The sequence below is a fragment of the Chelmon rostratus genome, chromosome 22 (assembly GCF_017976325.1).
Source record: "Chelmon rostratus isolate fCheRos1 chromosome 22, fCheRos1.pri, whole genome shotgun sequence".
In the NCBI taxonomy this organism is placed as follows: Eukaryota; Metazoa; Chordata; class Actinopteri; order Chaetodontiformes; family Chaetodontidae; genus Chelmon; species Chelmon rostratus.
The window spans coordinates 20,353,195-20,376,413 of NC_055679.1; the positions used below are offsets into that span (position 1 = coordinate 20,353,195).

General features: G+C 44.3%; 1 protein-coding gene and 1 pseudogene across 1 annotated transcript; both read right to left on the minus strand.

Moving 5' to 3' along the window:
* Window positions 1-3: 3 nt before the first annotated feature.
* On the minus strand, window positions 4-3,743 carry LOC121626105 (annotated as a pseudogene).
* A 962-nt stretch (window positions 3,744-4,705) lies between these two features.
* On the minus strand, window positions 4,706-22,288 carry tnpo3 (transportin 3). The gene is made up of 23 exons (XM_041964134.1): window positions 22,052-22,288; window positions 19,308-19,508; window positions 17,471-17,544; window positions 17,008-17,164; window positions 14,721-14,864; window positions 14,419-14,594; window positions 14,191-14,329; window positions 13,827-13,973; window positions 13,560-13,667; window positions 12,239-12,330; window positions 11,948-12,087; window positions 11,181-11,372; window positions 10,798-10,889; window positions 10,628-10,704; window positions 10,471-10,531; window positions 9,953-10,093; window positions 9,480-9,596; window positions 9,303-9,397; window positions 9,022-9,178; window positions 7,449-7,616; window positions 7,248-7,360; window positions 5,878-5,963; window positions 4,706-5,327 (listed from the first exon to the last, which is right to left on the minus strand). Exons 1-22 carry the CDS (start codon window positions 22,169-22,171, stop codon window positions 5,903-5,905), a joined length of 2,772 nt encoding a protein of 923 aa, XP_041820068.1. The 5' UTR covers window positions 22,172-22,288; the 3' UTR covers window positions 4,706-5,327; window positions 5,878-5,902.
* Between the last annotated feature and the right edge of the window lie 931 nt (window positions 22,289-23,219).

Genomic DNA, 23,219 nt, shown 5'->3' on the forward strand with positions numbered 1-23,219 from the left:
TGACTACTGCTCCAGCGCCCCCATCAGGACAAATTCTCCTCTACACAGAAATGACAGAGAACGATTAGTCACTTAATATTTTAGCTGAATGACACTAAATTAATCTGGTGACTATTTGAGCAAAGCATTGAAAAATGATCTGGTTCCACTCTCTCAAATCTGAATATTTTCTACTCTCCACTGTTTTATGTATCACAGGACCTGAATGTCTTTGGGTTTTAGTTCTGTCAGACAAAACATTTGAATGCCACGTTGGACTCTGACAAACTGAGACCGTCACTGTGTCATGAATTGACTGTGATTATGAAAATATTTCTACTCTTAAGAGGATGAACCTTGTACACTTTAATGATCTTTCCTGTAGCGCCCCCTAAGGGTAAACTGTACATTTTAACTCGCCTGCTGGTAAGTCATCAGGATGTTTGTTCTGAAATGTTCTGCAATGCCTGGGACTCCCCACTCGTCAGTAAGAACTGAACAAGCCTCCTGGATAAGAGGCGAAACACCAGTCCAGTTGCTTTTAAAGCACTTTGAAGTTCTGCAATAAATATTAATCTTTTAAACGTTGAAACTTTTTCCCCCAGCATTCATCAGTCAATCCATCCTATCTGTTTGGATCACTAATTAGGTTTTTATATGTTTTCTCTGTTACTCTGTCCTCACTGGATCAAGGACTGGTGAAACCAGCGTTTCTGCTTTGGTTCAGGTTTCGTAGCGTGGTCTGGACTCAGGTTTAGGTCAAGCATCACGTGCGAATTAACAGAAGCCAGTTTGACCAGAAATCCCAGCAGACGGGGTCTCCACCAGGTAAGTGTAAACACAAAGGATGGAGCTGTGATGATGACATCACATTGTCACCTGTATAAGGTTACTGAGTGTTGAGAACACACATGAAGCAGAATTAACCAGTTTCCTGCTTAGATTTGATTGGTTCAACATTTCCTGACTTCCTTCTGACAGCAAAGTGACTCCCCGTGGACCCACTGTATGCCTGTCCAGAAATCAAACATCATGGTTTGTGGTTGCACCGATGGTTGGTTCCTGGTTTGTGACCGACAGTCGTAATCTACTCTAAATAAATAAATATTCATTTGCCAGGGAAAACCATCCGAGTATTTCTGTACCTGCTTCTCATTTGGTGAAAATATGAAGGTCCATTAGAAAAACTATGTAAAGCCATCCAAACATCTGCCAGTTTAACTGCTAACAGGTTGTGTGTAGTCTACAATTTAAAATGAAGACACTGAGGATTATTCTACACCAATCATGAAAATTGATTCATTGTTTCAGCCAAGAAAAAACACCATCCATACTCTGGTATCAGTCCCTCCAGTGTGTCAGATTGAATGTTTTTTTTGTTTTTTCACAGTAAACTGAATCTCTTTAGATTTAGATGGACAAAGTAAGACATCTGATGCCATCGCCTTGGACTCTGAGAAACTGAGATGGGTCTTCCACACTGTTTTATGATGTAACAGACAGAATAATTTACCAACAAAGTAATTATCAGAATTTGGATAGACCTTCTGGTGCTATTTGGACAGGTCATCAGTGAAGTCCCGGGGTCATAGGGTGTGCTCCAGGTGCCCCTATTCTGGCACAGCTTGCACTAGGGAGTGTCTACCAAGCCCCAGATGTGCAGGTTGGCTGGGCTTAGGAGGACGTCGTAAACTGACTGGACGAGGAACTTGATGCGTGATGGTTCTGCTTTCCAGAGCTCCGCCCAAGTGATTTTACAGGAATCTGCTCCCACCTGGTCCATGCTCCTTGTTTGGACATGCCTGCCATCTTGCTGCAGCGCTGTTCTTCCTCCTCTGCTCAAATCTCATCCTGGATCAGACGGTGCTTCTCCCTCCCGCAGGCCAGATCGTACCAAGGCTTAGGAAAGCAATCCAGACCTGCTCTTCCCATTGCCACAGAGCCCACCAGTATTTTATGCCTCAGTCGCGCCTCAGCTTGAGTGATGGCTTCTTGCGCCTGCCACTTCCTCCCAGTCTTCACAAGTATTCGTGCTGTTGCGACTGCTGTGTCTGCGAAGTCCCTGTACATCAACATCTTTCTGGACCGGGTGACTTTAAACTCCTCTGTTAGTCCACTGAAAGGAAGGTGCAGCTTGGTGGAGTGGCCGTACAGGGCGATGCCGCTCAAGGACCGCGGGAGTCTCCTCAGAAACTGACTGATGGACAACAACTACCGTTGCTGGTACATCGTAGATGCCAGGGAGCATCCTGGGAGCCCAGATCTGTCAATTGCTGACAGCCAGGTGGTCAAGTCTCTTTTGGTCTGTTGTATGGCAGCCGAGTCCTTCGGGGAGCTGTCAAAGATCTTCCACGCCCAGGCTCTTGACAGGTCTCTCTCGGTTACTGATGGAATGATGGACTCACCCAAGGTAAAGCGAACTGGTCGGACACTTTACCCTTTTTCAGGACCAGAGACCTGGACTTAGGTGGCTCGAAGCTCATCCTTGCCCAGGATATGAGCCGTTGCCCCTGAAGGAGCCACCTGCACCCTGGGACAGATGATCATCACTGTTAAGTCATCCATAAAGGCTCTTATGGGGGGCTGCTGAGTCCCAGATCTTGACATGGGCCCTCTGCGTTCCACTTTGGCAGTCTTAACAATCATGTTCATGGCCAGAGAAAAGAGGGTTACAGAGATTGTACAGCCGGTAATTATCCCCTTCTCAAGGCGGTGCCAAGCTGATGTTACTTGGCCTGAGGAGACTCGCGCACTGAAGTTGTTGTAATAGCCCATAATGAGGTTGTGGATCTTGTCTGGAATGTGGTGCCTCGCCAGTGTGATTTCAACAAGATTGTGAGGAACAGATCCGTAGGCGTTGGCTAAGTCGAGCCAGAGAACTGCCAGGTCTCCTTTGCTCTCTCTCTCTCTTGCCTCCTGGATCAGCTGCGTCACCACACCTGTGTGCTCCAGACATTCAGGCACTCCTGGAACTCCTCCCTTCGGGACTGAGGATCAGATCCCTACAAGGTCCGAGCTCACAGTCTCTCCGTGTGTTGCTGAAGGTGGCGTGGAGATGATGGTCAATCTTCTCTACCAGGCAAGAGAGATGGCCGCTACTCATCTGGCCCAGTAGGTTCTTGGTGAAGCCGAAAGGATTACCAATAAAAGGACTACATTTCCAAGACTTTTCCCTGCCTTTCCTTCAGTGCCATTCCACCCTCCTCAACGAGATTAATTTATTCTTATTATGTTTGTGAGTTCTGTCAGTCTATTTGTCTTCCTTGGCCATCTTAAACTGACGTTTCAGGAATTTCAGCTCTTGTCTCAGCTGACTAATCATGGCCTCTCGCCGGTTGAGCTTTGCCGGCTTGCTTGCTCCTTGTTTTTCTTCAACCCCAAACCGATCTGCTCCTGTGTTTATTGTGATGGTATACATGGTCAGGAGTTTCCGGTCTACACTGTCCTTTGAGATAGATTCTGGGCATTTGTCTACATCCTCGTCCAGCTTTGGCCGCTCCTTGCTGTTGGCAGCAGGCCACTTCCGGATTCCTGCCAAGTGGGATTTGTGATTCCGGACGTGGCTCCTCTTCCGTCTCACTAGGTTCTGTAGCCGGCGCAACAGGACCTGTTGAGCCAGCTGCCATTCCTGAGCATTGCTTCACTAAGTCCCTCCTAAGAGAGGCCATCCTTGCCTGGTGGATCTTCAGGCCCTTCAGGTTTTTGCAGAGCTTGCCGCAGATGCATACTGCGCTTGTGTTCCATTGTCCGTTTGCCTGATTCATTACCGATAGTTCGGTCAAATTGTTATGCTCATCCCCCTCCCTCTCGGGCATCCCTGGGGGTATGTTTCTGTGGGGTTCTTCCTGGCAGGATTGGGTGCTCCCTCTTGGGAGCTGCAGGTCGGGGAGCTAGCCCTCCCTGCCCCGATGGCCGTCACTCCGAGCTATCTGCTGTCTCTCTTTAGCTATCAGAATGGACAGTAATGAAGATCATTGTTAGCTGCAGTCTAAATAGACAGCATACAGAGAACTCAAACTACATGAATAACAGCAGAAGCATTTACACATTAATGGTTGCAGAGTCCACACAAACCCACAGAGATGTTGTGTTGATTAGAGTGAAGCCACAGCTGAGAACTCAATAGTTCATCTGATTTCAATTAGACTTCAAAACGAGGTCGGAGGTCAGCTGAAGGAAGAACTGTTCCACACTGTCTCCTCCACCGTGTTCGAGTCATACTGATAAGAGAAAATCCTCATTACAGAAGTTTTATCTCAAACTGAAACAAACTGTTTGAAAACACTTGTGTTAAAGCAGATATCTCACCTTTGTGTCACTTGTCCACATCAGTGTTTTTGTGCAGCATCTTTGTCTCAGTGTGGTGCACCAAATCTGATTGGATTCATGACTGTAATTTGTGGCAGTTCAGGGGGAACTACAGCTGGTGTGTTTTTCTTCATCCACCACAGAGGGGCAGCAAGAACCTGTTCCTCACTTAAAAGTGAACTGGACAACGAAGGTGATTGGTTTTAGATGACATAAGACTTCAGTGATGAGGGCTGGCTGCTTGGTTTGATAAATGTTTGGTTGACTTTCACACCTGCGGATAAATGTGCGAATGATTAACTTTTCCACCTTGTGATGAACATCAGCAGCTTCAGTGAAGTCTACAATGAGACACTACGGATCAGGTGGTGTCAAACAGGACATTAAAAACTAAACTGGACATTGTTGTTGTTTCAGTTGTTTTTTTATTGTTTACAACAAGGCTACATCACCGATGATGTCATGGTGTCAGTCAGTCTCTGTCTCATTATCCAGAGTTCACTCTGTCTCACTTTGTGGAAAAACAACTAAAATTCAACCAAAGATAAAAAGGTCAAAGGTGACGCCAAATCCTCCAGCATTAAGCCTCCACAGGGAGCCGCTCAGCCAAGAGCATCATGGGAAATCTTTTGGCTCTTTGTATGGCATGGACAAAAAACATCACGACCAAAGTCCCAAAAATAAATCTTCTGTTAAAAACTGTTGACCAGGCACGTCCTACGATTGATTACTGATGAAGATCCAACAGGACTAATCAGCATCAGTTCAGTTCGTGAACTCCTCCCACTCCTGACCTGCCCACCTGCTGGACCCGATCCCACCCACCTGACACCTGCTGCAGGTGAGGTCAGGTGAGGTCGGGGGTCGGGGTGAGGACTCAGTCAGTTCAGTCTTCACTCTGTCCTTCCTTCAGAGTGATTTGTCCTGTTTCACATTCAGTCCCTCCATCTTCATCATCTTCATCTCGTCCCTTTGGATCCCCGTCTGCAGTCGCAGCTTTTTGCCGTCACCTCTGAATGTTGGTCAACAAAAGATTTAACCTGAAGAAGAAAAAATGTACTCAGTGTTAACTTCATATGGATGTCTTCAGATTTCAGCCTCTTATGGCCATCATCGCTGAAAGTAAGAATAAAATTAAAAAGGATTCAGAGATTTTATCATTTTCAGATTAAGTGTTACCATCACACACCTGGAAGAAATGAAATAATGTGAAAGAAAAGCTGGACATCCAACAGACTGAGTTTATTAGAGACACGCTGTTTTGGTGATGAGCGTTCGTCAGTCTTCAAATTCACAACGTCAAACAACAAACTACAGGTTTCCACACACGTGTCATCTTTGGTTCAGGGAATGAAGAAATCTGGATTAATACTTACCTGAGCGAACAGTTATCTGGAGGTGTGACAATACTTCGCTGTTTTTGTGAATAGTTACCTGGTGTTGTGTGAATAGTTACCCGGTGTTGTGTAAATAGTTACCCGGTGTTGTGTAAATAGTTACCTGGTGTTGTGTAAATAGTTACCTGTTGTGTTGTGTGAATAGTTACCCGGTGTTGTGTGAATAGTTACCCGGTGTTGTGTGAATAGTTACCTGTTGCGTTGTGTGAAGGTTGCAGCTATCGGAACAGTCTGGTGAACTCTCTGATGGCCCAACACACCTGTTTACACTCCTCGGCACTAATGAGAAGAAGAAACACAAAAATGGATAAAAACAAGTTGTTACTATGGTTACAGAAAGTCCTCTCTGTGGTGTTCACTCTTCAGTTCTGTCACATTTGTCTTTTTTACTTTACTTTTTTAAAAAGCAGCAGCTCAAACATTAAACCGGTTTGTTTTCCGCAGTAAAAACAACTTCAGCAAGATCTTTTCTATCTGTCCAGGTTGAATCAGGACTATTGTATCAGCAACAGTTGTTTTTACTATAAAGCTGTCAGATTTAAAGTACAACTTTTCCCCTGCGATAGTTTACTGTGTTGAGGTGAGTTCAGGTGTCCTGTGATTCCAGGACAAGTTTGAACTCGCTGTGAGCAGTCCAGTTTCACACGTTCCACATTTAGATTGACGAGTCTCAACAAAAACCCGTCAGACGCCTCAGGCTGCTGATGTGACCGACAAACACATCCCATCCTGTTCGACGTGTCCCTGAACATCTCACGTCCCTGAACGCCTCACTGTCTGCTTCTCCCGTTCCTGAACGCCTCAGAGATCCAAATTTTTAAGGTGACTCACTGCTGAATCATTACTGGAGCTTTTTATTGATCTTCTTACTCTAAACTGCCTTCAGCCGTTTTCCCTGAGTTAATTTTCTTTATTACAGCCTGTGTGAAGCAGAAACTTCAGACATTCATGGTTCATTCAGTGATTAAACCGGGGGGAAAATTCTGCTCTATCATTAAAAGTTATGGTTCCCAAAACGCTGATTTCGTTCTTTGCCATAATCCTTGCTGTTGAATATCCACCAGTGCCAGAAAACCTCTCAATGTTTCACATGATAATTGAAGACAATATGAATGTAATGTGGTGAGAGACAAGACTTAATCATTGTTAATATGGAGGTGTCTTCAGTTTATTATCCGTAAGCAACAATCTATCGTGACATGTCGGCCAATCAGAACACTCATTAACATCTGTCGAAAGGTAACAACAGGTTCTCAAAGGCTGTTTCAGATTCAGCACGTGAAATATTTGTCTGACGTTTGATAATAATGTGAAGTAAATACGAGTCCTGTTTAATAGAAGCTTTAACACCTGGCTGATTAAATACCTGAACGTAACTTGGAATCAATTTTCTGGTCAAACATTATCAGTTAATCTTTTCAGAGAAATGAAAAGAAGGAAATAAAGTTTGGTTTGGGACACCAAACGGACACCAATCCGTCAGTGTCACATGTGAGTTGCTGGTTGCTCACGTCACGCGTGTTGCTCATATATCTCCTGTTGCAGGTGATGCTGGTATCTTACCTGGTGACCTGTTTGTGGAAGTCAGTCAGCTGTTTGTGAGTGACAGTCACGGCACCTCCTGACGTCTCCTTCGGTAAACCTTTCAGAGCGTTTTCTAACCAGCGACAGAACGTCTACGACAAAAAAGCAGAATTTAAACATCAGTACCTGAGGAAGGAAGGACAGGTGACGCACCTGACCAGGTGTGTCGTTTATACTCACAGGTCTGTCGAACACCATGACCTCCCACAGCACCTCTGCGACATCCGGCAGCGTGTACGGTGGCAGGCAGAAACAACACGAGTGCATCAGCTGAGTGACGAGCTGCTGACCGTGCTGCTCCATGGCCTGACCAATCAGCTGCTTCCGCACCTCGAAGTCCTCTTCGTGCTGCAGACAGAGGACAGACATGTTTAGCATGTTGGTGATGCAGAGGGAGAGGATAAATGTTGTTATCATGCTGTAGCAGCAGGTGAATCTGTCCCTCGCTTCAGTGCAGACAACCGTCAAAGGTCTCTTCATGAGTTTCACCTGGAAAGGTGTGGGGGCACCAGCTGTCATCTCTCAGCGTGTCGAGTTAGTCGAGTTAGTTACCTCATGTAACCTTGCTGTCACTCAAATGTCAAACACAAATGAATAATTACTTTTAGTTTAATAGATTAAATTAATGACACTAATTAAATCACATTATCTTAAAATCAGAAACCACCATTCTAACTATTATTAAAAACTCACTTTGGTTGCCAGGAGGCGTTCACAGGTACTGCAGCAGGTACACCGCGCTCACCTTTCCCACGAGGGACCATTCGCTTGTGCTCAGCTCCATTCTAGACAGTTGACAGCAGACACGGCTGCTTGCTGCTGCAACTCCCGGCAGGTCATGACGCATTTTTTATTCTATAATCAGCCGGCCCCTCTTTTGTTCCAAAAGTTTTTTTTCTTGGGGGGTCGGTCAGTGGCAGATTTGTTAGATTTTAGCAGCGCTGAGCTGAGCCCTGTACGCACAAACACGGTGATGATGTGTGCCGTACGTGTTTAATTCACTGTTTCAAGATGTCACTGCTCTGCATTAACACAACTGATACCATTGTCTTTCTTTTTTTTTAAACTTTGGTTTTTATTAGCTCATTGTCTTTCTACTGGAAATCACAGATTCCCTTTTCATGCTGTAGACGTCCAAGATGTCTTGAATACATTCACCTACATTCTACTGTGTGGCTTTCCCTGAGCTCTTCTGTTTAGAGTACACAGTCCAACTGTCTGAAACACAGTGATTCAGTAATTATTTAATCTGAGGTGCTGCTGTGATCCTTTAGCTGCAGATACAGCACCTCTGTTCCTGATGCCCACCCTATCAACTGTACTGATCGGCCTCGTGTCCTTGCAGATGAATGAAGCGTGTGGTCAAAGCTCTTCAGCCCCACGTCAACGTGCCTTCACATATTTCAGTCAGTCACCGTGCCCCCCCTGTATAAACCGGTTCAAGATGCTGTTGTTGTGGAATTATCAGCTGCACCAACCAATGGTTGGACGGTCGGATGTGCAGAGAGTCACTTCACAATGACGGCCCCCGACCTCACTCAGATGAAATGCCCGGCAATGCAAACACTTTTTTGTTTTGTTTTCTAGCTTCCACCCTCAGCGTCCCTGCTGTAGAGAGACAAGGCACGCTTGTTCTCTGCAGCGTCACGTGGTTCTTAAATTCTGTTCTGTGACATGTTTCATTCAGCTCTTCTGGGTTGAACCATCTGAACCTTCGGTGCAGTTTCAGTCTGTTTATTTGTGGTTGACTCACATCATTGGCGACTCCGGTGTGAATCAGGTCTCGGACAAACTTCATGACACTGCAGTTGGCATCTCGGTGGTCCAGTGAGGTGGCGGCGATGGCGCACTGGATGATGTGAATGATGATGCTGCTGCTGAGTAAAGTCACGGGACTCCTCTGGACAAACCTGAACAGACAGAGAGGCCGGTGGATATCAGGTGGATATCAGGTGGATATCAGGTGGATATCAGGGGGCGGTCCTGAATTAAACCTCAGGAGATAAATCTGTTCAGGTGATCCTGCTGGCTTACCTGGTAGCCAGTCTGAACAGGTCATCCACAGTGTCAGGATGATTTCTAAGCCCATTCTGCTGCTCCAACAGCTGGAAGGTTGGCATACATAGAGCCTGAATAAAGGAGGAGGGGGGTTAACATGTGTGTGCCTTGTGAACAGGTGTGTGTTTACCTGGTGGGAAGGTGTGTGTTTACCTGTAACATGTCGAGCAGTCCTTGCCTGCAGCCCTCCTCCATGCCGTACTCGTCAACCAGGATGCTGCCCAGGTACAGGAAGCAGGAGTGTGGATACACCTGGTACACACTCACCATCTGATGACAACAAGTATCCAACGAACAGCCGTGTTAAACTAAATAACCAGAAGATGAAAGACTGCACTTTTAAATGTTTTGTTGGTGTTGCTGCTGGATGTGTTTTTGTGTTTTTATCACCAGAACCAGCAGAGTAAATGATCAATAAGTCAATAACTGATTGTGAAATCCAATCGCCCCCCCTCAGTCCTGCTCCTGACACTTCAGGAACATTAACTAACTATGTTGGAACAATAAAAACAAACCTTTAATCCTCACAAACACACTGAAGACTAACAGTGCGGTAAGAATGTACAAATATTACACCGACCAGGTGTGCATGACAGGTCAGGAGTGTCAGTCCAGGTGTGTCTCACCTGAGTGACGAGTGGCTGCAGGAGGGAGGCTGAGCCTTTCCCAACACATCGTACAGCAAACCTGAGACACCGACAGCATCGCTCCACAATCCTGTTATCAGCCTGATGAGTGTTCAGAGTCTCTGACAGCACCGGCCAGATCTACAAGTGAGTCACATGACACAGGTAAGATATACTTCAAATTAGATGCACAGGTGGAATCAGGTAAGATACGTTAATAAAATATATTATCTAATCTACAGGCAGATCACATGACCAGTCATGTGACATGGGTAAGATATAGAAAATACAACAAGTGAGATCACACAGGTAAGATATGGTTCTAACTCAGCTCTACCTGTGAGTCACATGACACAGGTAAACCTTATTAATAGCATATCTGATACAATCTATGGCACATGATGAAGGTTATTCATGAGTAAAATATGAATACGTTTTATATGTAAATATTCAAATTACTCTTCCAGGTAAACCTCTGGTGAAATGAGGTGAGTTCATGTGAGTTCAGGTATTTTTACCTCCTGGATGACTTTCTGACAGGGGTGAGTCTGTCCGTTCTCAACAATGGGGTTCGTGTGTCTGCAGGAAAAACAAAGCGTTCACTGTCGGCTGCTTCGTAAACGAAATCAAATTTGAATAATATTTCACTACAGGTAAAACAACAGGTACACTCACCTGAAGATAACCGCCAGTCTGTCGAGCCAAACTGTGGGATCAGCTGATTTACCGTTTGTAGATTCTTCAGCCAGAAGCTGAATGAAAAATCAAACCGGTTTTACAGACGGAGTTTCTACAAACACTGATAATTCTGATTTAAACATTCAGAGTGAAAAACACAGACTGACCTTTTTCAGAGCCATGACCTGAACAGCACAGAGATCACTCAGACACTCCGCGATCTTCTCCAAAGGAAGACGAGCCAGGACCAGAGCTGTGCCTGCACGAGGAAATGAAAATAAACTACTGGGGGGGCTGCTGTCAGCCCCGGAGCTCTGAAGAGTGAGACGGCTGAAGAGTGAGACGGCTAAAAAATTAGGCAGCTGAAGGAAGAGACAGCTGAAGAGTGAGACAGCTGTTCTTTTTCTTTCAGGACAGGGCTGCTAACAAGCTGAATGAAACGCTCATACATGAAGCCTTTGCTGTTTCAGAGGGGCCCCTCAGGTGTCTCCTCAGTGCTGCCTGCAGGCTGTACTGACCTGACGATGTCACTACAGGTGTGGTAACGTACCTTTGAGCAGTCCTACAGCAGCCTCCGTCGACAGGGCGAAGGAGTCGAGGGAGCGGGCGATGTCCAGCAGACCCTGGAAGTGTTGAGCCATGTGATCTCTGCACACTGAACAGATGTTGTGGATTGCCTTCGCCGCCGCCGACGCTAAAGGTTTCTCTCTGAGACCTTTCATCAAGTAGTTCAACACTGGGTCTGACCAGAGGAGGAGAAACAGCCAGTCAGGGATTACAAAATAAAAGTTCAATGTCAAAGAGTCAAGACAGTATGGACAAGTGTCCAATCGATTGGGGTGAGGGGAGCAGCAGGAAACAAGTTCCAACAATGTCCTGACAGCTTATATTTCAAAATAAAAGAACCTTCAGCAAAATGACAGTTTACTCATACTTCCTTCTCCTCTGACAAACTCATCCTGGTGTGACGTTTGAGACGTCCGTCCTTCCATACTTATCCTCAAAGCATGCCAGCTACTGGACACGTGTCAGATGTGTTACATTAATACAGCAATGATCTGCAGACGGCTGCAGTGGAGGCTGGAGTTGGGCAATATGTGGGCCCCCCAGGTTTCAGCTGGGAGATGTGCACGAGCATGAAGTCAAATGAATAAAATTTACTCACAAAATGTCAAGAAAGGAAATATTCTCGCATCTATTTTCCTGATTAAAAAGTACACGTTGAAAGTATTCAGAGTGTGAAAATATTCTGGCTCTACGCTCCATTGTCCCTGCCGTCTCTTTCTGCTGTTGTTGGCCTCTTTGTGCTGCTCGTACCGAGAAATCTTGGGTTTCTGTCCACGACCTCACTCATCTCTCCGACCAGCTCGATGCTCGTATAACGAACCGCCATGTGGACGCTTTCAGGAAGTAAAACCACCTGCTGCAACACCTCTGACAGCGTCGGGTTGTTCTCTCTGAAAGATAAAAACAAATCGAGACAGCTGAATCATTTTCAAAGGAGATGATCAGGTCAGAGTGATTTTACAGAAAGAACAGGACTGACAGTCACAGAGAACTTTAACACAGGAAGCGGCTGCTCGATGATAAACTGACTCAGATACTCACGGATCAACGCTTTTTGCAATCGCAGCCATGATGAAGAGGACGGCCTCCGTCACCTCCCAGGAAGGGTTCCCTTCTTTTAACGTGGAATATAACTGAGAACAAACAAGGTATTTTCATGCAGAACAAAGCTGAGAACAAACAGAACGTCGTCTCAAACAGTAAAGACCTCAGTTTGCCGGACGGCAGCCCGTAACTCCGGGATCGTTAGCCGGCAGCCTGCAGACCACAACTGCCCCACAGAATATATTCTAACTCAGAAAATGTGCATATCTAACGTTACTCACCAGCGGCAGAGGCCCAGAGGATCTATCAGATCTAATATCTAATCTATTGGACACATGAGGATTTATTCATTGGTAGGTAAACTGTGAAGGGACCACTGTGGGCCTCCTTAGTCGACGTTTTAAGGAGATTTTCTCGTGAAGTATCTGGTTATCATTAGAAGTCTGTCCACAGTCACATGGGCTCATAAAAATAACATTAATTTTGAAAGTGAAAGTATTCAATTATAAAAGGCTAATTAAACCTAAATACATTAATTGAATAGTTCAGAATATAACAGAACAAAGAGAGAACATCTTTTAGACTCCTGTTTCTGTCCTCTGCGGAGTAAAGGCTGATGTTCTGAGCTGTAGTTACACTGACACTGAAAGACTTTAAGGCCTAAAGACAACGTTTCTTTTTATTAATATTAACTTCTTAGTTTTGGGTTGAATTCATTAACAATATGAATGTTGTCTAACCCTAACCCGTCTTTTTGTGGTTGGCAATTTGTGCATTAAAACTGAAGTTATATTTTTTGGAACTGCCCAAAAATACAGACATTTTGGAAAAACATCAAAGAAGAACTGAAGAAGATTTTGGAAATGGACTTCCCCCTGGACCCACTTATATTTTTATTGGATGTATTCCCTCACCACCTTTTCACTATCGAACGATGTTACATAATGCATATTTTGTTGATGATTGGATTGGATGAAAGCAAGCTCTCCCATGATTTCACATGGTTACAAACAGTAAGGCATGTCTACATGATGGAGTCTATGACTGCTCAGTCAGTTAAAAATGCCTGGGCACCAGTCATTGACTATCTTGGTTAGGACACCCATACCAATATTTAGTTTTTTGTCATTTATTTTTTTTGTACCATTTTTGTAATACTGTAGATATGTACTGAAATAAGTAAATGTGTGCTCTTCTTGTATTGTTATTTTTATATGACAAATGAAGCCCAATCTCAAGATGAATTTTGTTTTCATGATGTTAATTGCCTGATTTTTGCATTAAGGCAATAAAGTTAAGAAAAAAAAACTGAAGTTACCTGAGAGAAACACTCCATGGATCCAACAAGGAAAATTACGTCTTTAACGAGGTCAGAGACCCTCATCCTGAACTCCCCAAAATCATCTGTTTCTTCTGGGATTCCCTCCTGTCGAGGAAAAACAACTTTATACTGAAGGTCAGGTTGATGATGTGCTTTTTAACGACTAACAGTTTCCTTAAGATCGAAGTGTGTGGCTGATACCTGACTGACTAACAAAGTTCATCAACTAGAGGTGGTCTGTAGAGACGGACTCAGAGAACTCACGTGGTCTGGATCGAGCTGACAGTGTCTGGCCAAACAGTGCAGAAGCCTCTGGATATACGGCCTGAAGATGGTGTGAAGAGCTGCATCATTGATTTTATACAGATGTTCTCCCAGACGGTACCAGAAGTTAAAGGAGATCTCCACAACCTTAAGAAGAACGCAGAGCAGGACACAAACACCAGGATTACATGCTGTTTAAGATCAGATCAGAGTACGTTACAGATCACAGGGTCAACAGAGACAGAAACACAGAGAGCAGAAGTATAAGCAGGAGGTTCAAGGACTTCTCCACAACCTGGATCACAGAGACCAGAAGAACCTGCAGTGCAGCATGTTCTGTGGTTACTTTCACCGCAGGCCATACCTCGTACTGAGGGTGTCCTGCACAGATCAGCAGCAGCTCCAGTGTCCTCAGGTCTCCCATCCCCTGGCCTGGACTCCTGACGGTCGTCTCTAAAAACGTCTCACACAGTTCGGTGAAGATCCTGCAGTAGTTCAGCACTCTGAGGACAAAAGAGAAACACAGATGTAACTGATGGCACCCGCACCACGCAGGGAATGACATCACGATGGGTTTCCTGTGCGTCCTCACTTGTCGAGGTCTTCTCGGGCCACAGCCATGTGATAGGCCGTCTCCAGCGTCAGAACACCCTGGAAGAGCTGCAGAGCTAACGGCATATTGGTGTCGACGTTTTCTATGGCGTAGAGAGCCGAGCAGACGCAGTCCGATGCCGCCTCGTGGAGGTTGGTTGAGGTTTCATCCCTCTGCTGAAGAGGCAGAAGAACATGATGGGGAACATCAGCATCCTGTAACTACTGATAGCTCTCATCTGTAAGCAAACAGAAAGCCTGAGTCCCTGCAAAGCTGTCAAAGAGTGTGAGTGTGAATCTCACCAGGACTTGGAAGAGGACTATGAGCAGCTGGTTACTGGCCATGAAGTTGCTGTCGAGGACTCCCAGGTTGAACCAGCTGCCCAAACAGCGAAACACCTTAATGAACATCTTCTCATCATTCCCAGTCTTCTCCACACACGTCGTCTGAAATAAAACAACACAAGCAGCGTGATGGCACATGGCATAGAGAAACTAAAAGAGGAAAGGAAACAGGATGATGACTGTGTTTCAGTCTGACATGAGCTCAGCTCTTACATTTGTTTTGTTGGTTTATTGAAATCATTCTACAATACTGTAAATCCAACATATCAGACCATGAGAGAACCGCTTCCATCATTGTCTGGTGTTTGCACGATAAACCAGCCTTTATCAAGACAAAGACACTCACTGTCTGACAGCAGAACAACTGCAGGCAGAAAGTGGAAGAAGGAGATGATTAATAAGAATTTTTCAGAAGGTCGGGCGGGGCGATGAAATGCTTTTGATACAGGATTGATAATTAATGTTGATAATGATGATAAACGTTGGACATGTTTACTTGATATGGACATCTATCAGCCTATCACACAGCAGCAAAGTACGTGCCCATTTCTTCTGCACAGCATTGTTTGAGCTGAAGTAACTGGATGTGAACATGGAAAAGAGGAAAAACAACGGCTGAACTGAGGGCCAATGAGGCGACACCTGCCTCCCTCCCCAGCGTGACTGCAGGCCTGAGCTCCTCCACGCAGACGCTGGACAGCAGCAACGTCAGAGCAGAGCGGCAGGAAAGGAACGAAACACTTTATATTTTCCTGCAGTCGACAACGACATCCAGAAGTGCAACAAAAGGGAGGGGGTATGATTTATCATACACCTGCTGAGCATGTGATGTCCTCAGCCCCTCTGCCCACAGCAGCTGGGGCACCTCTTCATCCACATCCTGTTTGTTTAACACAACAACTTTCATGCTAAAGTTCTGAAAGTAAACTTCCTTCAAAGCTGAGGAAAGTGGTGACAAACAGGCCACATGACATCAGCTATGTGGAATGCTTCAGATATCTCCAAAGAGATGATGAAGCTAATACGATCTGCAAACTGTGCCGTCAGTCGCTGCGGGAGACACAACAAACCTTCAGCATCACCGGAAAAGGCTCCATGCAGTGACCACACAGTGATTCTAATAAGCTACAAGGCAAGGTAAATGTTTGTTAAAGCAGACAAAGCCTGTTCATAAAGCTAAATGTTTGCATTTAGACGTTAAATATAATTTTTATTAACAATCAATGTGGAAAAATGATCGTGATTATATTTTTTGCCATTCTACTGAAGCCTCAACCTCTTGAGTCAGAGCTTAATATTCTCAAAATGCTTAATTCTTCAATATTTTTCATTGGTAATATATTTTTATTGCCCTTTGTATAAAATGGACTTATGTATGGTCAACTTCTATTTCAACCTTTTATTTCTCTTGCCTGCTGCCTGTAACACCCTAATTTCCCAGCTAGGGATTAATAAAGTTTATCTTATCTTAAAATAGGCAGAAAAAGATAAAATGATCAAAGTCTTGCTGCATCAAACTAAAAAATAGCTCCTTTCACTTTGTGTCTGCATGTCACTGATATTTGAGCTGTGGGCAGTAAACTGAGACGCAGTTTCTAATAATAAAGGAGCCACAGACAGACCCGAAACTAGAACAACCCAACACAAATGCTGAAAGTCACGAGTCCAGACTGAGGATCACAACAGGAAGCAAGGAGAATGAAGCAAGAAGGACAACAGAGGGTAAAGAGAGTGACGCCTGCAGAGTGACAACAGTGAAATCAGCAGGTTTATAGATTCATACAACCCTGATCCAAAGGTGGTGGGCTGCTCTGTAAAGCATCATACAACACATTGTGATAATTAGCTCATGACATATATTCAACTGAAAACAGCACTAAGAAAATATATTTCTGTAAATATCTGCTTCACACGCTTCAAACACGTTGAGACAGGAGCAGCTAAAGACTGGAAAGATGTGGAACGCTCCAGAAACACCTGTTTGGATCATTCCACAGGTGAACAGGCTGATTGGTAACAGGTGAGAGCATCATGATTGAAAGGCTCAGTGGTTCACAGCGAGGATGGAGCGACGTGATTGGATAAAGAGATTAACACCTGGACTCAGGAACACTTCAGGAAACTGTTGGAAAAATTGCGTTCTGTATTCATGTTTTACACAGTCTGAACTTTTGGGGAATCGGGCTCATATATTAGGAGGCTGATAAGAACATCGGTCAGAAAACAGACATTAAATATCTCTCACCAACAGTGTGACGACAGTGCTGGAATAATAAGCCAGATCCTCTATGATTTCTGTCCTACGATTGGCTCCAATCCGTAGAGATCGACTGTGAACTTCCTCCGGCAGCACAGTGAGAATCTCTATGAGGAAGGGCATCGAGCTGATGTCATTGTTGTACCTGGAAGAAGGCGTGTACAGGTGAATCAGAATGTCAGAGGGGAAGACTTCAGAAAAGATAAATCTCTGGTTTCACATACAGAAACTGAGTTTTCACAGGCACCATAACTGGAAATGTACTAAAGTGTCCTGTAGGTGGTTTATCAAACCTCACTGTGTGTTTAACACACCTCTGCCATTCTGTCTGTCTACGTCAATTTCAATGTTCAAGAGCTTTTAGAGCCAAACATACTGTGCCACATGTGTAGTTCCTGTCTACAGTCAACACATCCTGAGTGTGAAAAGGTTTGGTTGTGTGAATTCCTACTTTTCTATGAGCGTGTGAACACATCCTTTCCACGAGGCCATCTGAAGAGCGAGATCTGCGATGGCTAAAGCCAGCTAAGACAGAAAAGAGACAACAGAGCATTAAAACAAAGCCAACATGGTGAAGAAAGTTCTTACAGGTCAGATCAAGCCTTTAAATAATTACAAAATAATGAAGCCTTCCATTAATGAACACTAGATAAATTATGTTGAACAAAGCGCTCCAGGCTGCGACCATTCAGACACATTTTGCCACCATTTTTGAAGACTGTCCATGTTATAACCAGGAGCCTCTCTTCAAACACCTGTAGCCCCTCGTGTTTCAGTTTTTTATTTAAACCGTCACAGTGAAACAGCAGCAGCAGTGTTTCCGCTGGGAACGGGCCAATCATGTGATCCACTTTCTCAATACACTACAGACTCGGTCGTTGTTGCAGCACAGCGGGTTTCTTACTCTTCCTGCGTTGCTCTTCTGATCTTTAATGAAGGAATATAAACCTAAATAAAATAAATAGAAATTTCAATGAACCTAACGCTAACCCCTAAACCCCAACCCCCAACCCCTAAAGCTAACCCCTAACCCCTAACCCCCAACCCCTAAACCCTAACCTCCAACCCCTAACCCCCAACCTCTAACCCCTAACCCCCAACCCCCAACCCCTAAACCCCAACCTCTAACCCCTAACCCCTAACTGAATGAAGACTTTAATGAAATGACAATAATCTTGAAGAACCCAATGAAACTTTGATAAACCTGATACATATTTCAATGAACTGATATAAACATTAATGAACCAATATTTAAACATTAATAAACCTAAATAACCCTCAACAACCCAACACAATTTTTCCTGAATTGTACTGAACCTTAAAGAGCCGATATAAAACTTAATGAGCCAACACAATCTTTAATGAAACAACTCAAGAAAGAAAATCTAAAGAAAAGTTCTCCTGGGCTCGTTAAAGGTCTGATTTCCCTTAAAAGAGGGCAGCTGAAGCAATGAGTGTGTCAAACATGTTAGAAAATATTTTCCACAACTTTCATCCTCTTGAAAAGAACATTTTTATATCATGATTTAAAGTTTACATCCTTCTGTCTGTGACACTAAATGAAGTGAAATGAGCAGATGGTGATTACTTTAAGGTAAAGATGAAACAATGAGAGCAGCAGATAACTGACTGCATGTCAGCATGTTGTCATGTTGAGGTGTCGACACTCTTCAGGCTGAGCAACATGAAGCTGATGTCACAACACAGACACAGAGACTGTTGACACTGCAGGAAGCAAACTTCAACATGACATTAATGCAACGTTAACGGGACCTTAGTACGACAAGATTAAACGTTTATGTGCCATTCATTTCATGTTTGTGCACCTTTAATTCCACGTTAATGTAAAGCAGGGGTGGGGAAACTACAGCCCCGACTGTGTACGGCTCGCTAACTCAGAAATACTAATTCAATTCTTTACACAGCAATAAAGAAGACAAAAGACTAACACATCCTTCCCGTGGTCCCTGAACACCACACGCACGCTTGATGTCACGTTCACGTGCATCATGTTGACTGTAAGAAAACAAAACACTAAAAGTAGAGAGCAGAGCAGCCAAACGTGTTTGTGTTTGTGTGTGTGTGTTCACTGTGTGCGTGTGTGTGTCTGTGTGCGTGTGTGTTCACTGCGTGCGTGCGTGCGTGCGTGCGTGCGTGCGTGCGTTCTGTCCTGTTTTGTCTGTGTGTAAGGTTGTTGGGATTCTGCTGCATTGAAGGATTTATCTGTGACTCTGCTGAAGTATTCATACACACTTCCTGTAGCAGAGCAGGTACTCAGGACATGTTACCTGTGTGACGATGATGGGTGACAGGTCTTTGAGGTTCTGGATGTGGGTCAGCAGTGAGTCTCGCAGTGCATTGTGGGTCTCAGGTGGAAGCTCGTAGAATGATGTTTGGATCTTCATCTTCATCGTCTGAGCAGCAAAGTAACAGGACTCCACATCCTGTTTGAGCTGCAGCAGCTGGTCCGAGATCTCCCACGCATACATCTGTGAAACAGGGCGGGTAATGATGTCATCACACCTGTCGACACCTGAGCAGCTCGCAGTGAATGAAGACGAATAATCAGAGACAAAAGTATGAACCGTTCTGTGATATTTCAGCAGCGACATCGAGCTGAGCTACTTTTCATTGATGTCCACTGCATGGAAACAGTTATGTGCCCACATGAAGCAGGGAAATAAAGGAAAATCATCCTGCCTGCCTCACTGATGGATGCCACAGAGTCCCAGAGCTTCTTCAAATGTCAAACTAAATGAAATCAGAAGTCACTCAGCCTGCTGACTGGTCGGCTGTTTCTGATGCTGATATGTTTTCTGCTGTCCAGTCAAACTTTTTTCAAAACTCTGGTTAGTTTTCACCGTCCACTGAACAAACTTATCCATATGTTTTATTTTTTCTCCTCAGTTACTCAAAGCTCAGTGTCGGCTGTGAGAAAAGGTGTCAGAGGACTTAGACTTAATGAGACTGGACAGGAAACGTCTGCAGCATCTTTCAATCCTTAATAAACAGTCATTTATCAGACAGCTTTCAGTCAGACTTGTTTGACTTCATCTCTTGTTTTTTGAGTTTATAAAATGAAACAAACATTCAGCTGAAATCTGTTTTTCTTCTTTCAGTCAAACCTCTCAGATTAGTTTTATGAGCCATGTAGGGTTCCTGTCCCAGTCCGAGGGACACTGATCTGTGGGACGGGACACGTTAAAGGACTTCTGTGGTCTCATGTTGTTATCTGAGAGCAGAATAGGGTTACCTCAGACCTGGACCCCATCACACCACCAATGTTCCCAAATATGAAGCTCAGTCTCTAGAGCAGAACCTGTTGTTTCTGCTCTGTTTCTGCCCTGAAGATCAACAAACCTCCAAAAGTAACGTCGGTATTTCTTCAACACAGCAGACCTGACCAACAGGATCTAAACGAGCAGAGCCAGATCACAGCAGAGATCTGGACTTTCAGGACCGGATTCAGCACAGAGGGTGGACACCGAGCCGAGTCCACACAGAACACGATGTTTGGGCTGGGTTTGCTCACAAACTGTCAATGACAGGAGTCAAATTGTATTATTTACTGCTGGTGACACTGTGTGTGTGTGTGTGTGTGTGTCTACAATGCCTTTATGGTCATTGACAAAGTTCCCACACATGTATGAGCGGAGTAAACATGCAAACTGTGATAACAACCGTATGACAGCTGACATTCACGCATCGCGCTCAGGTCAGGCTCAGCTCCTGCTCTCACCGACTCTGTTCAGTGTCAGAAATATGCACGCTAATTCATGATACTGGTCTGCAGAGATCCACATCACACTGATCAACAAATGATCTGTTAGCAGCACTGGTCTCATTAAAAACAAGAAGAAAAAAATCCACCCAAACTCAACCAAATCCAGGAACCAGATCACAACAAACCAGAAGAGTCCATGAGTGTTTTTATAAAAAGGAACTAAAGCTGCTGCACGTGTGGGTCAAAGCTCAGCTCCAGCAGCGTGCTGACGGTTACCTGTGCAGGTACAAACAGTCTGTCACACAGTCAGGAGACAGATCTGTAATCTCCAGTCACAGCGTCAGAGTATAGAGTCACACTGGGACGAAAATCTGTTGATTCAGATCCATTAAACTGACACTGATAACACCAGCAACCACAGCAGCAAATACGTCAGCAGTCAACCGTGTGAGCCTTCATTCAGTCAACAGACCTGATTAATCGAGTCTGGAGATAAAACCTCTGAACAGAAACCTGAACGCCAGCCCTGGTCTGAGTTTGAACCAAGGCCGGAAATAAACTGCTCCGTTAAGTTTGACTCACTTCCAAAAACACGAAGTAATGTCAGCACCAACCTCAACACACCTGTCTGACAATTATTCTTCATTCCCAACACAATGCTGTACCTGTCTGAGCCACTTATCGTTCAAACTGACCCTATCTCAGTGAAATGGACTCTCTTTGATAGTCTATAACTTTGGGAAAATGCATCATTTGTCAACATAGATTTAGTTCAGGGCTATCCTGCCCGTTAACGTGAAAGACACGAGTCAGCAGTCACGATCTTTAAATGTTTGACGAGTTACATGAAGTCAGAGACTCAGCTTTACTGTACCAGTTATCTTACCCATGCTAACAGAGCTAGCAGTGTGCAGCAAACCGGGCCTGCTGAAATCCTCTGAGACTAAAACACTGAATCTCCGTCAACCATCAGAACATTTTGTACTTTAAACGGAAAAATAACCGTTTAAAAACAGAGCGTTTGTATTTCATTTCCTGACTGACCACATTCAGTTAACGAATCTAAAGATACAGCTAACAGTTTGTGTTTTCATCCATTCATTTAACTAGCTAGCTTAGCTTAGCTATGATGCTATCGGTAACCTGCAGTCCTTCCGAGACTGCGCAGTTCAGTCCATCTGCCCTTTATTAAACCAGTAAAATGTTACAGCCTAGTCCAGACAGACCACATTAAAACACATCAGACCCCTCACACCCCCACACCACCGGTCCCCAGCTCCAGTCTCCCTGCCTCTCCCATTTTCTTACCGATCTCTGGAGCTCCCCGAGCCACACCGAGGCTCGCTCCTTCCCTGCTGGGTCCGGGTCATGGTACAGGGCCTGGACCGCCTGGTAGACCAGGGCCAGGCTCGGTTTCCCCCCCTCCATAGCTCGGGTCAGAGGCAGGAATACGATAAGGCAGAAAGTTAACCAACACGGCGGATCTGAAAGACTCCTAAACTGTCTGTGTGTCGACCGCCATCTCGTACAGGATTCCCGCGTGCCACCACGATCCTCTCCCGGCAAGAAACACAGGCAGGAACATAGTTCCGCTCCGTCATAATGGGACGGCTTCCCACAGAACTGCGTTCAAAATTTTACAGTTTATCCAACGGTTTTTGGACAAATAGACGGAATTTCGTTTAAAATATGTTAAATTTAATCTGACCGTGTTCATAGAATGTGACAGAACTCCATTAGAAATATCTTTAAATTGTAGCTGGCCTAGTTTATGAACAGAAACACATAATTCCTGTAAAACATCTTAAATTTAGTTAATGTTTGTGGAAGAATATACAGAACAGTATTTCTTAAAAAAATTGAGTTTTTATCAGTTTATCGACAAATTTATATACAACTTCCCTTGAAATGTCTTAAATTTAATCAGATCATGTTTATGACAAAGATGGAAATGACTGAGCAGTATTCATAATCTGAGTCTAATTTGTGTTTATGTAGGAACTACAACAAACTCACTGTATCCCACTTCAGTGTTTTTATTGATGCAGCTGGCTGTGTGGTGTTTTGGATTTAACTGTAAATGACTCAACAGTTTTCTGTCAGATTTTAATGAGCGGCTGCATTAAATGAATGAAATGAACACTTCAAATGTGTGAAAGAGGTGTGGCAGAATATTTCAGGCTGGAAGGATACTGACTAAAATCTGAAACTACAGGGTAGAGGACAAACATATGGACAGCAAACAATCAGTGTCATAACACAGTTTCTAATGATGACCACATTAAAATAGAAGCTTGTCAATATTTTATATAAAATCAAATTAGAAACAAAGTTTGGATCAAAAGACGTTCTTTGTCTGTACAGTTTCTATGTTTCTTGTGGTTTGTTTAGCATTGGTAAACAGACAAACACTTCTCATCTTCTGGCGCTGCCTCTCTGATATGACAGCTGCATTCTGGTCCACCTGGAAACCCTG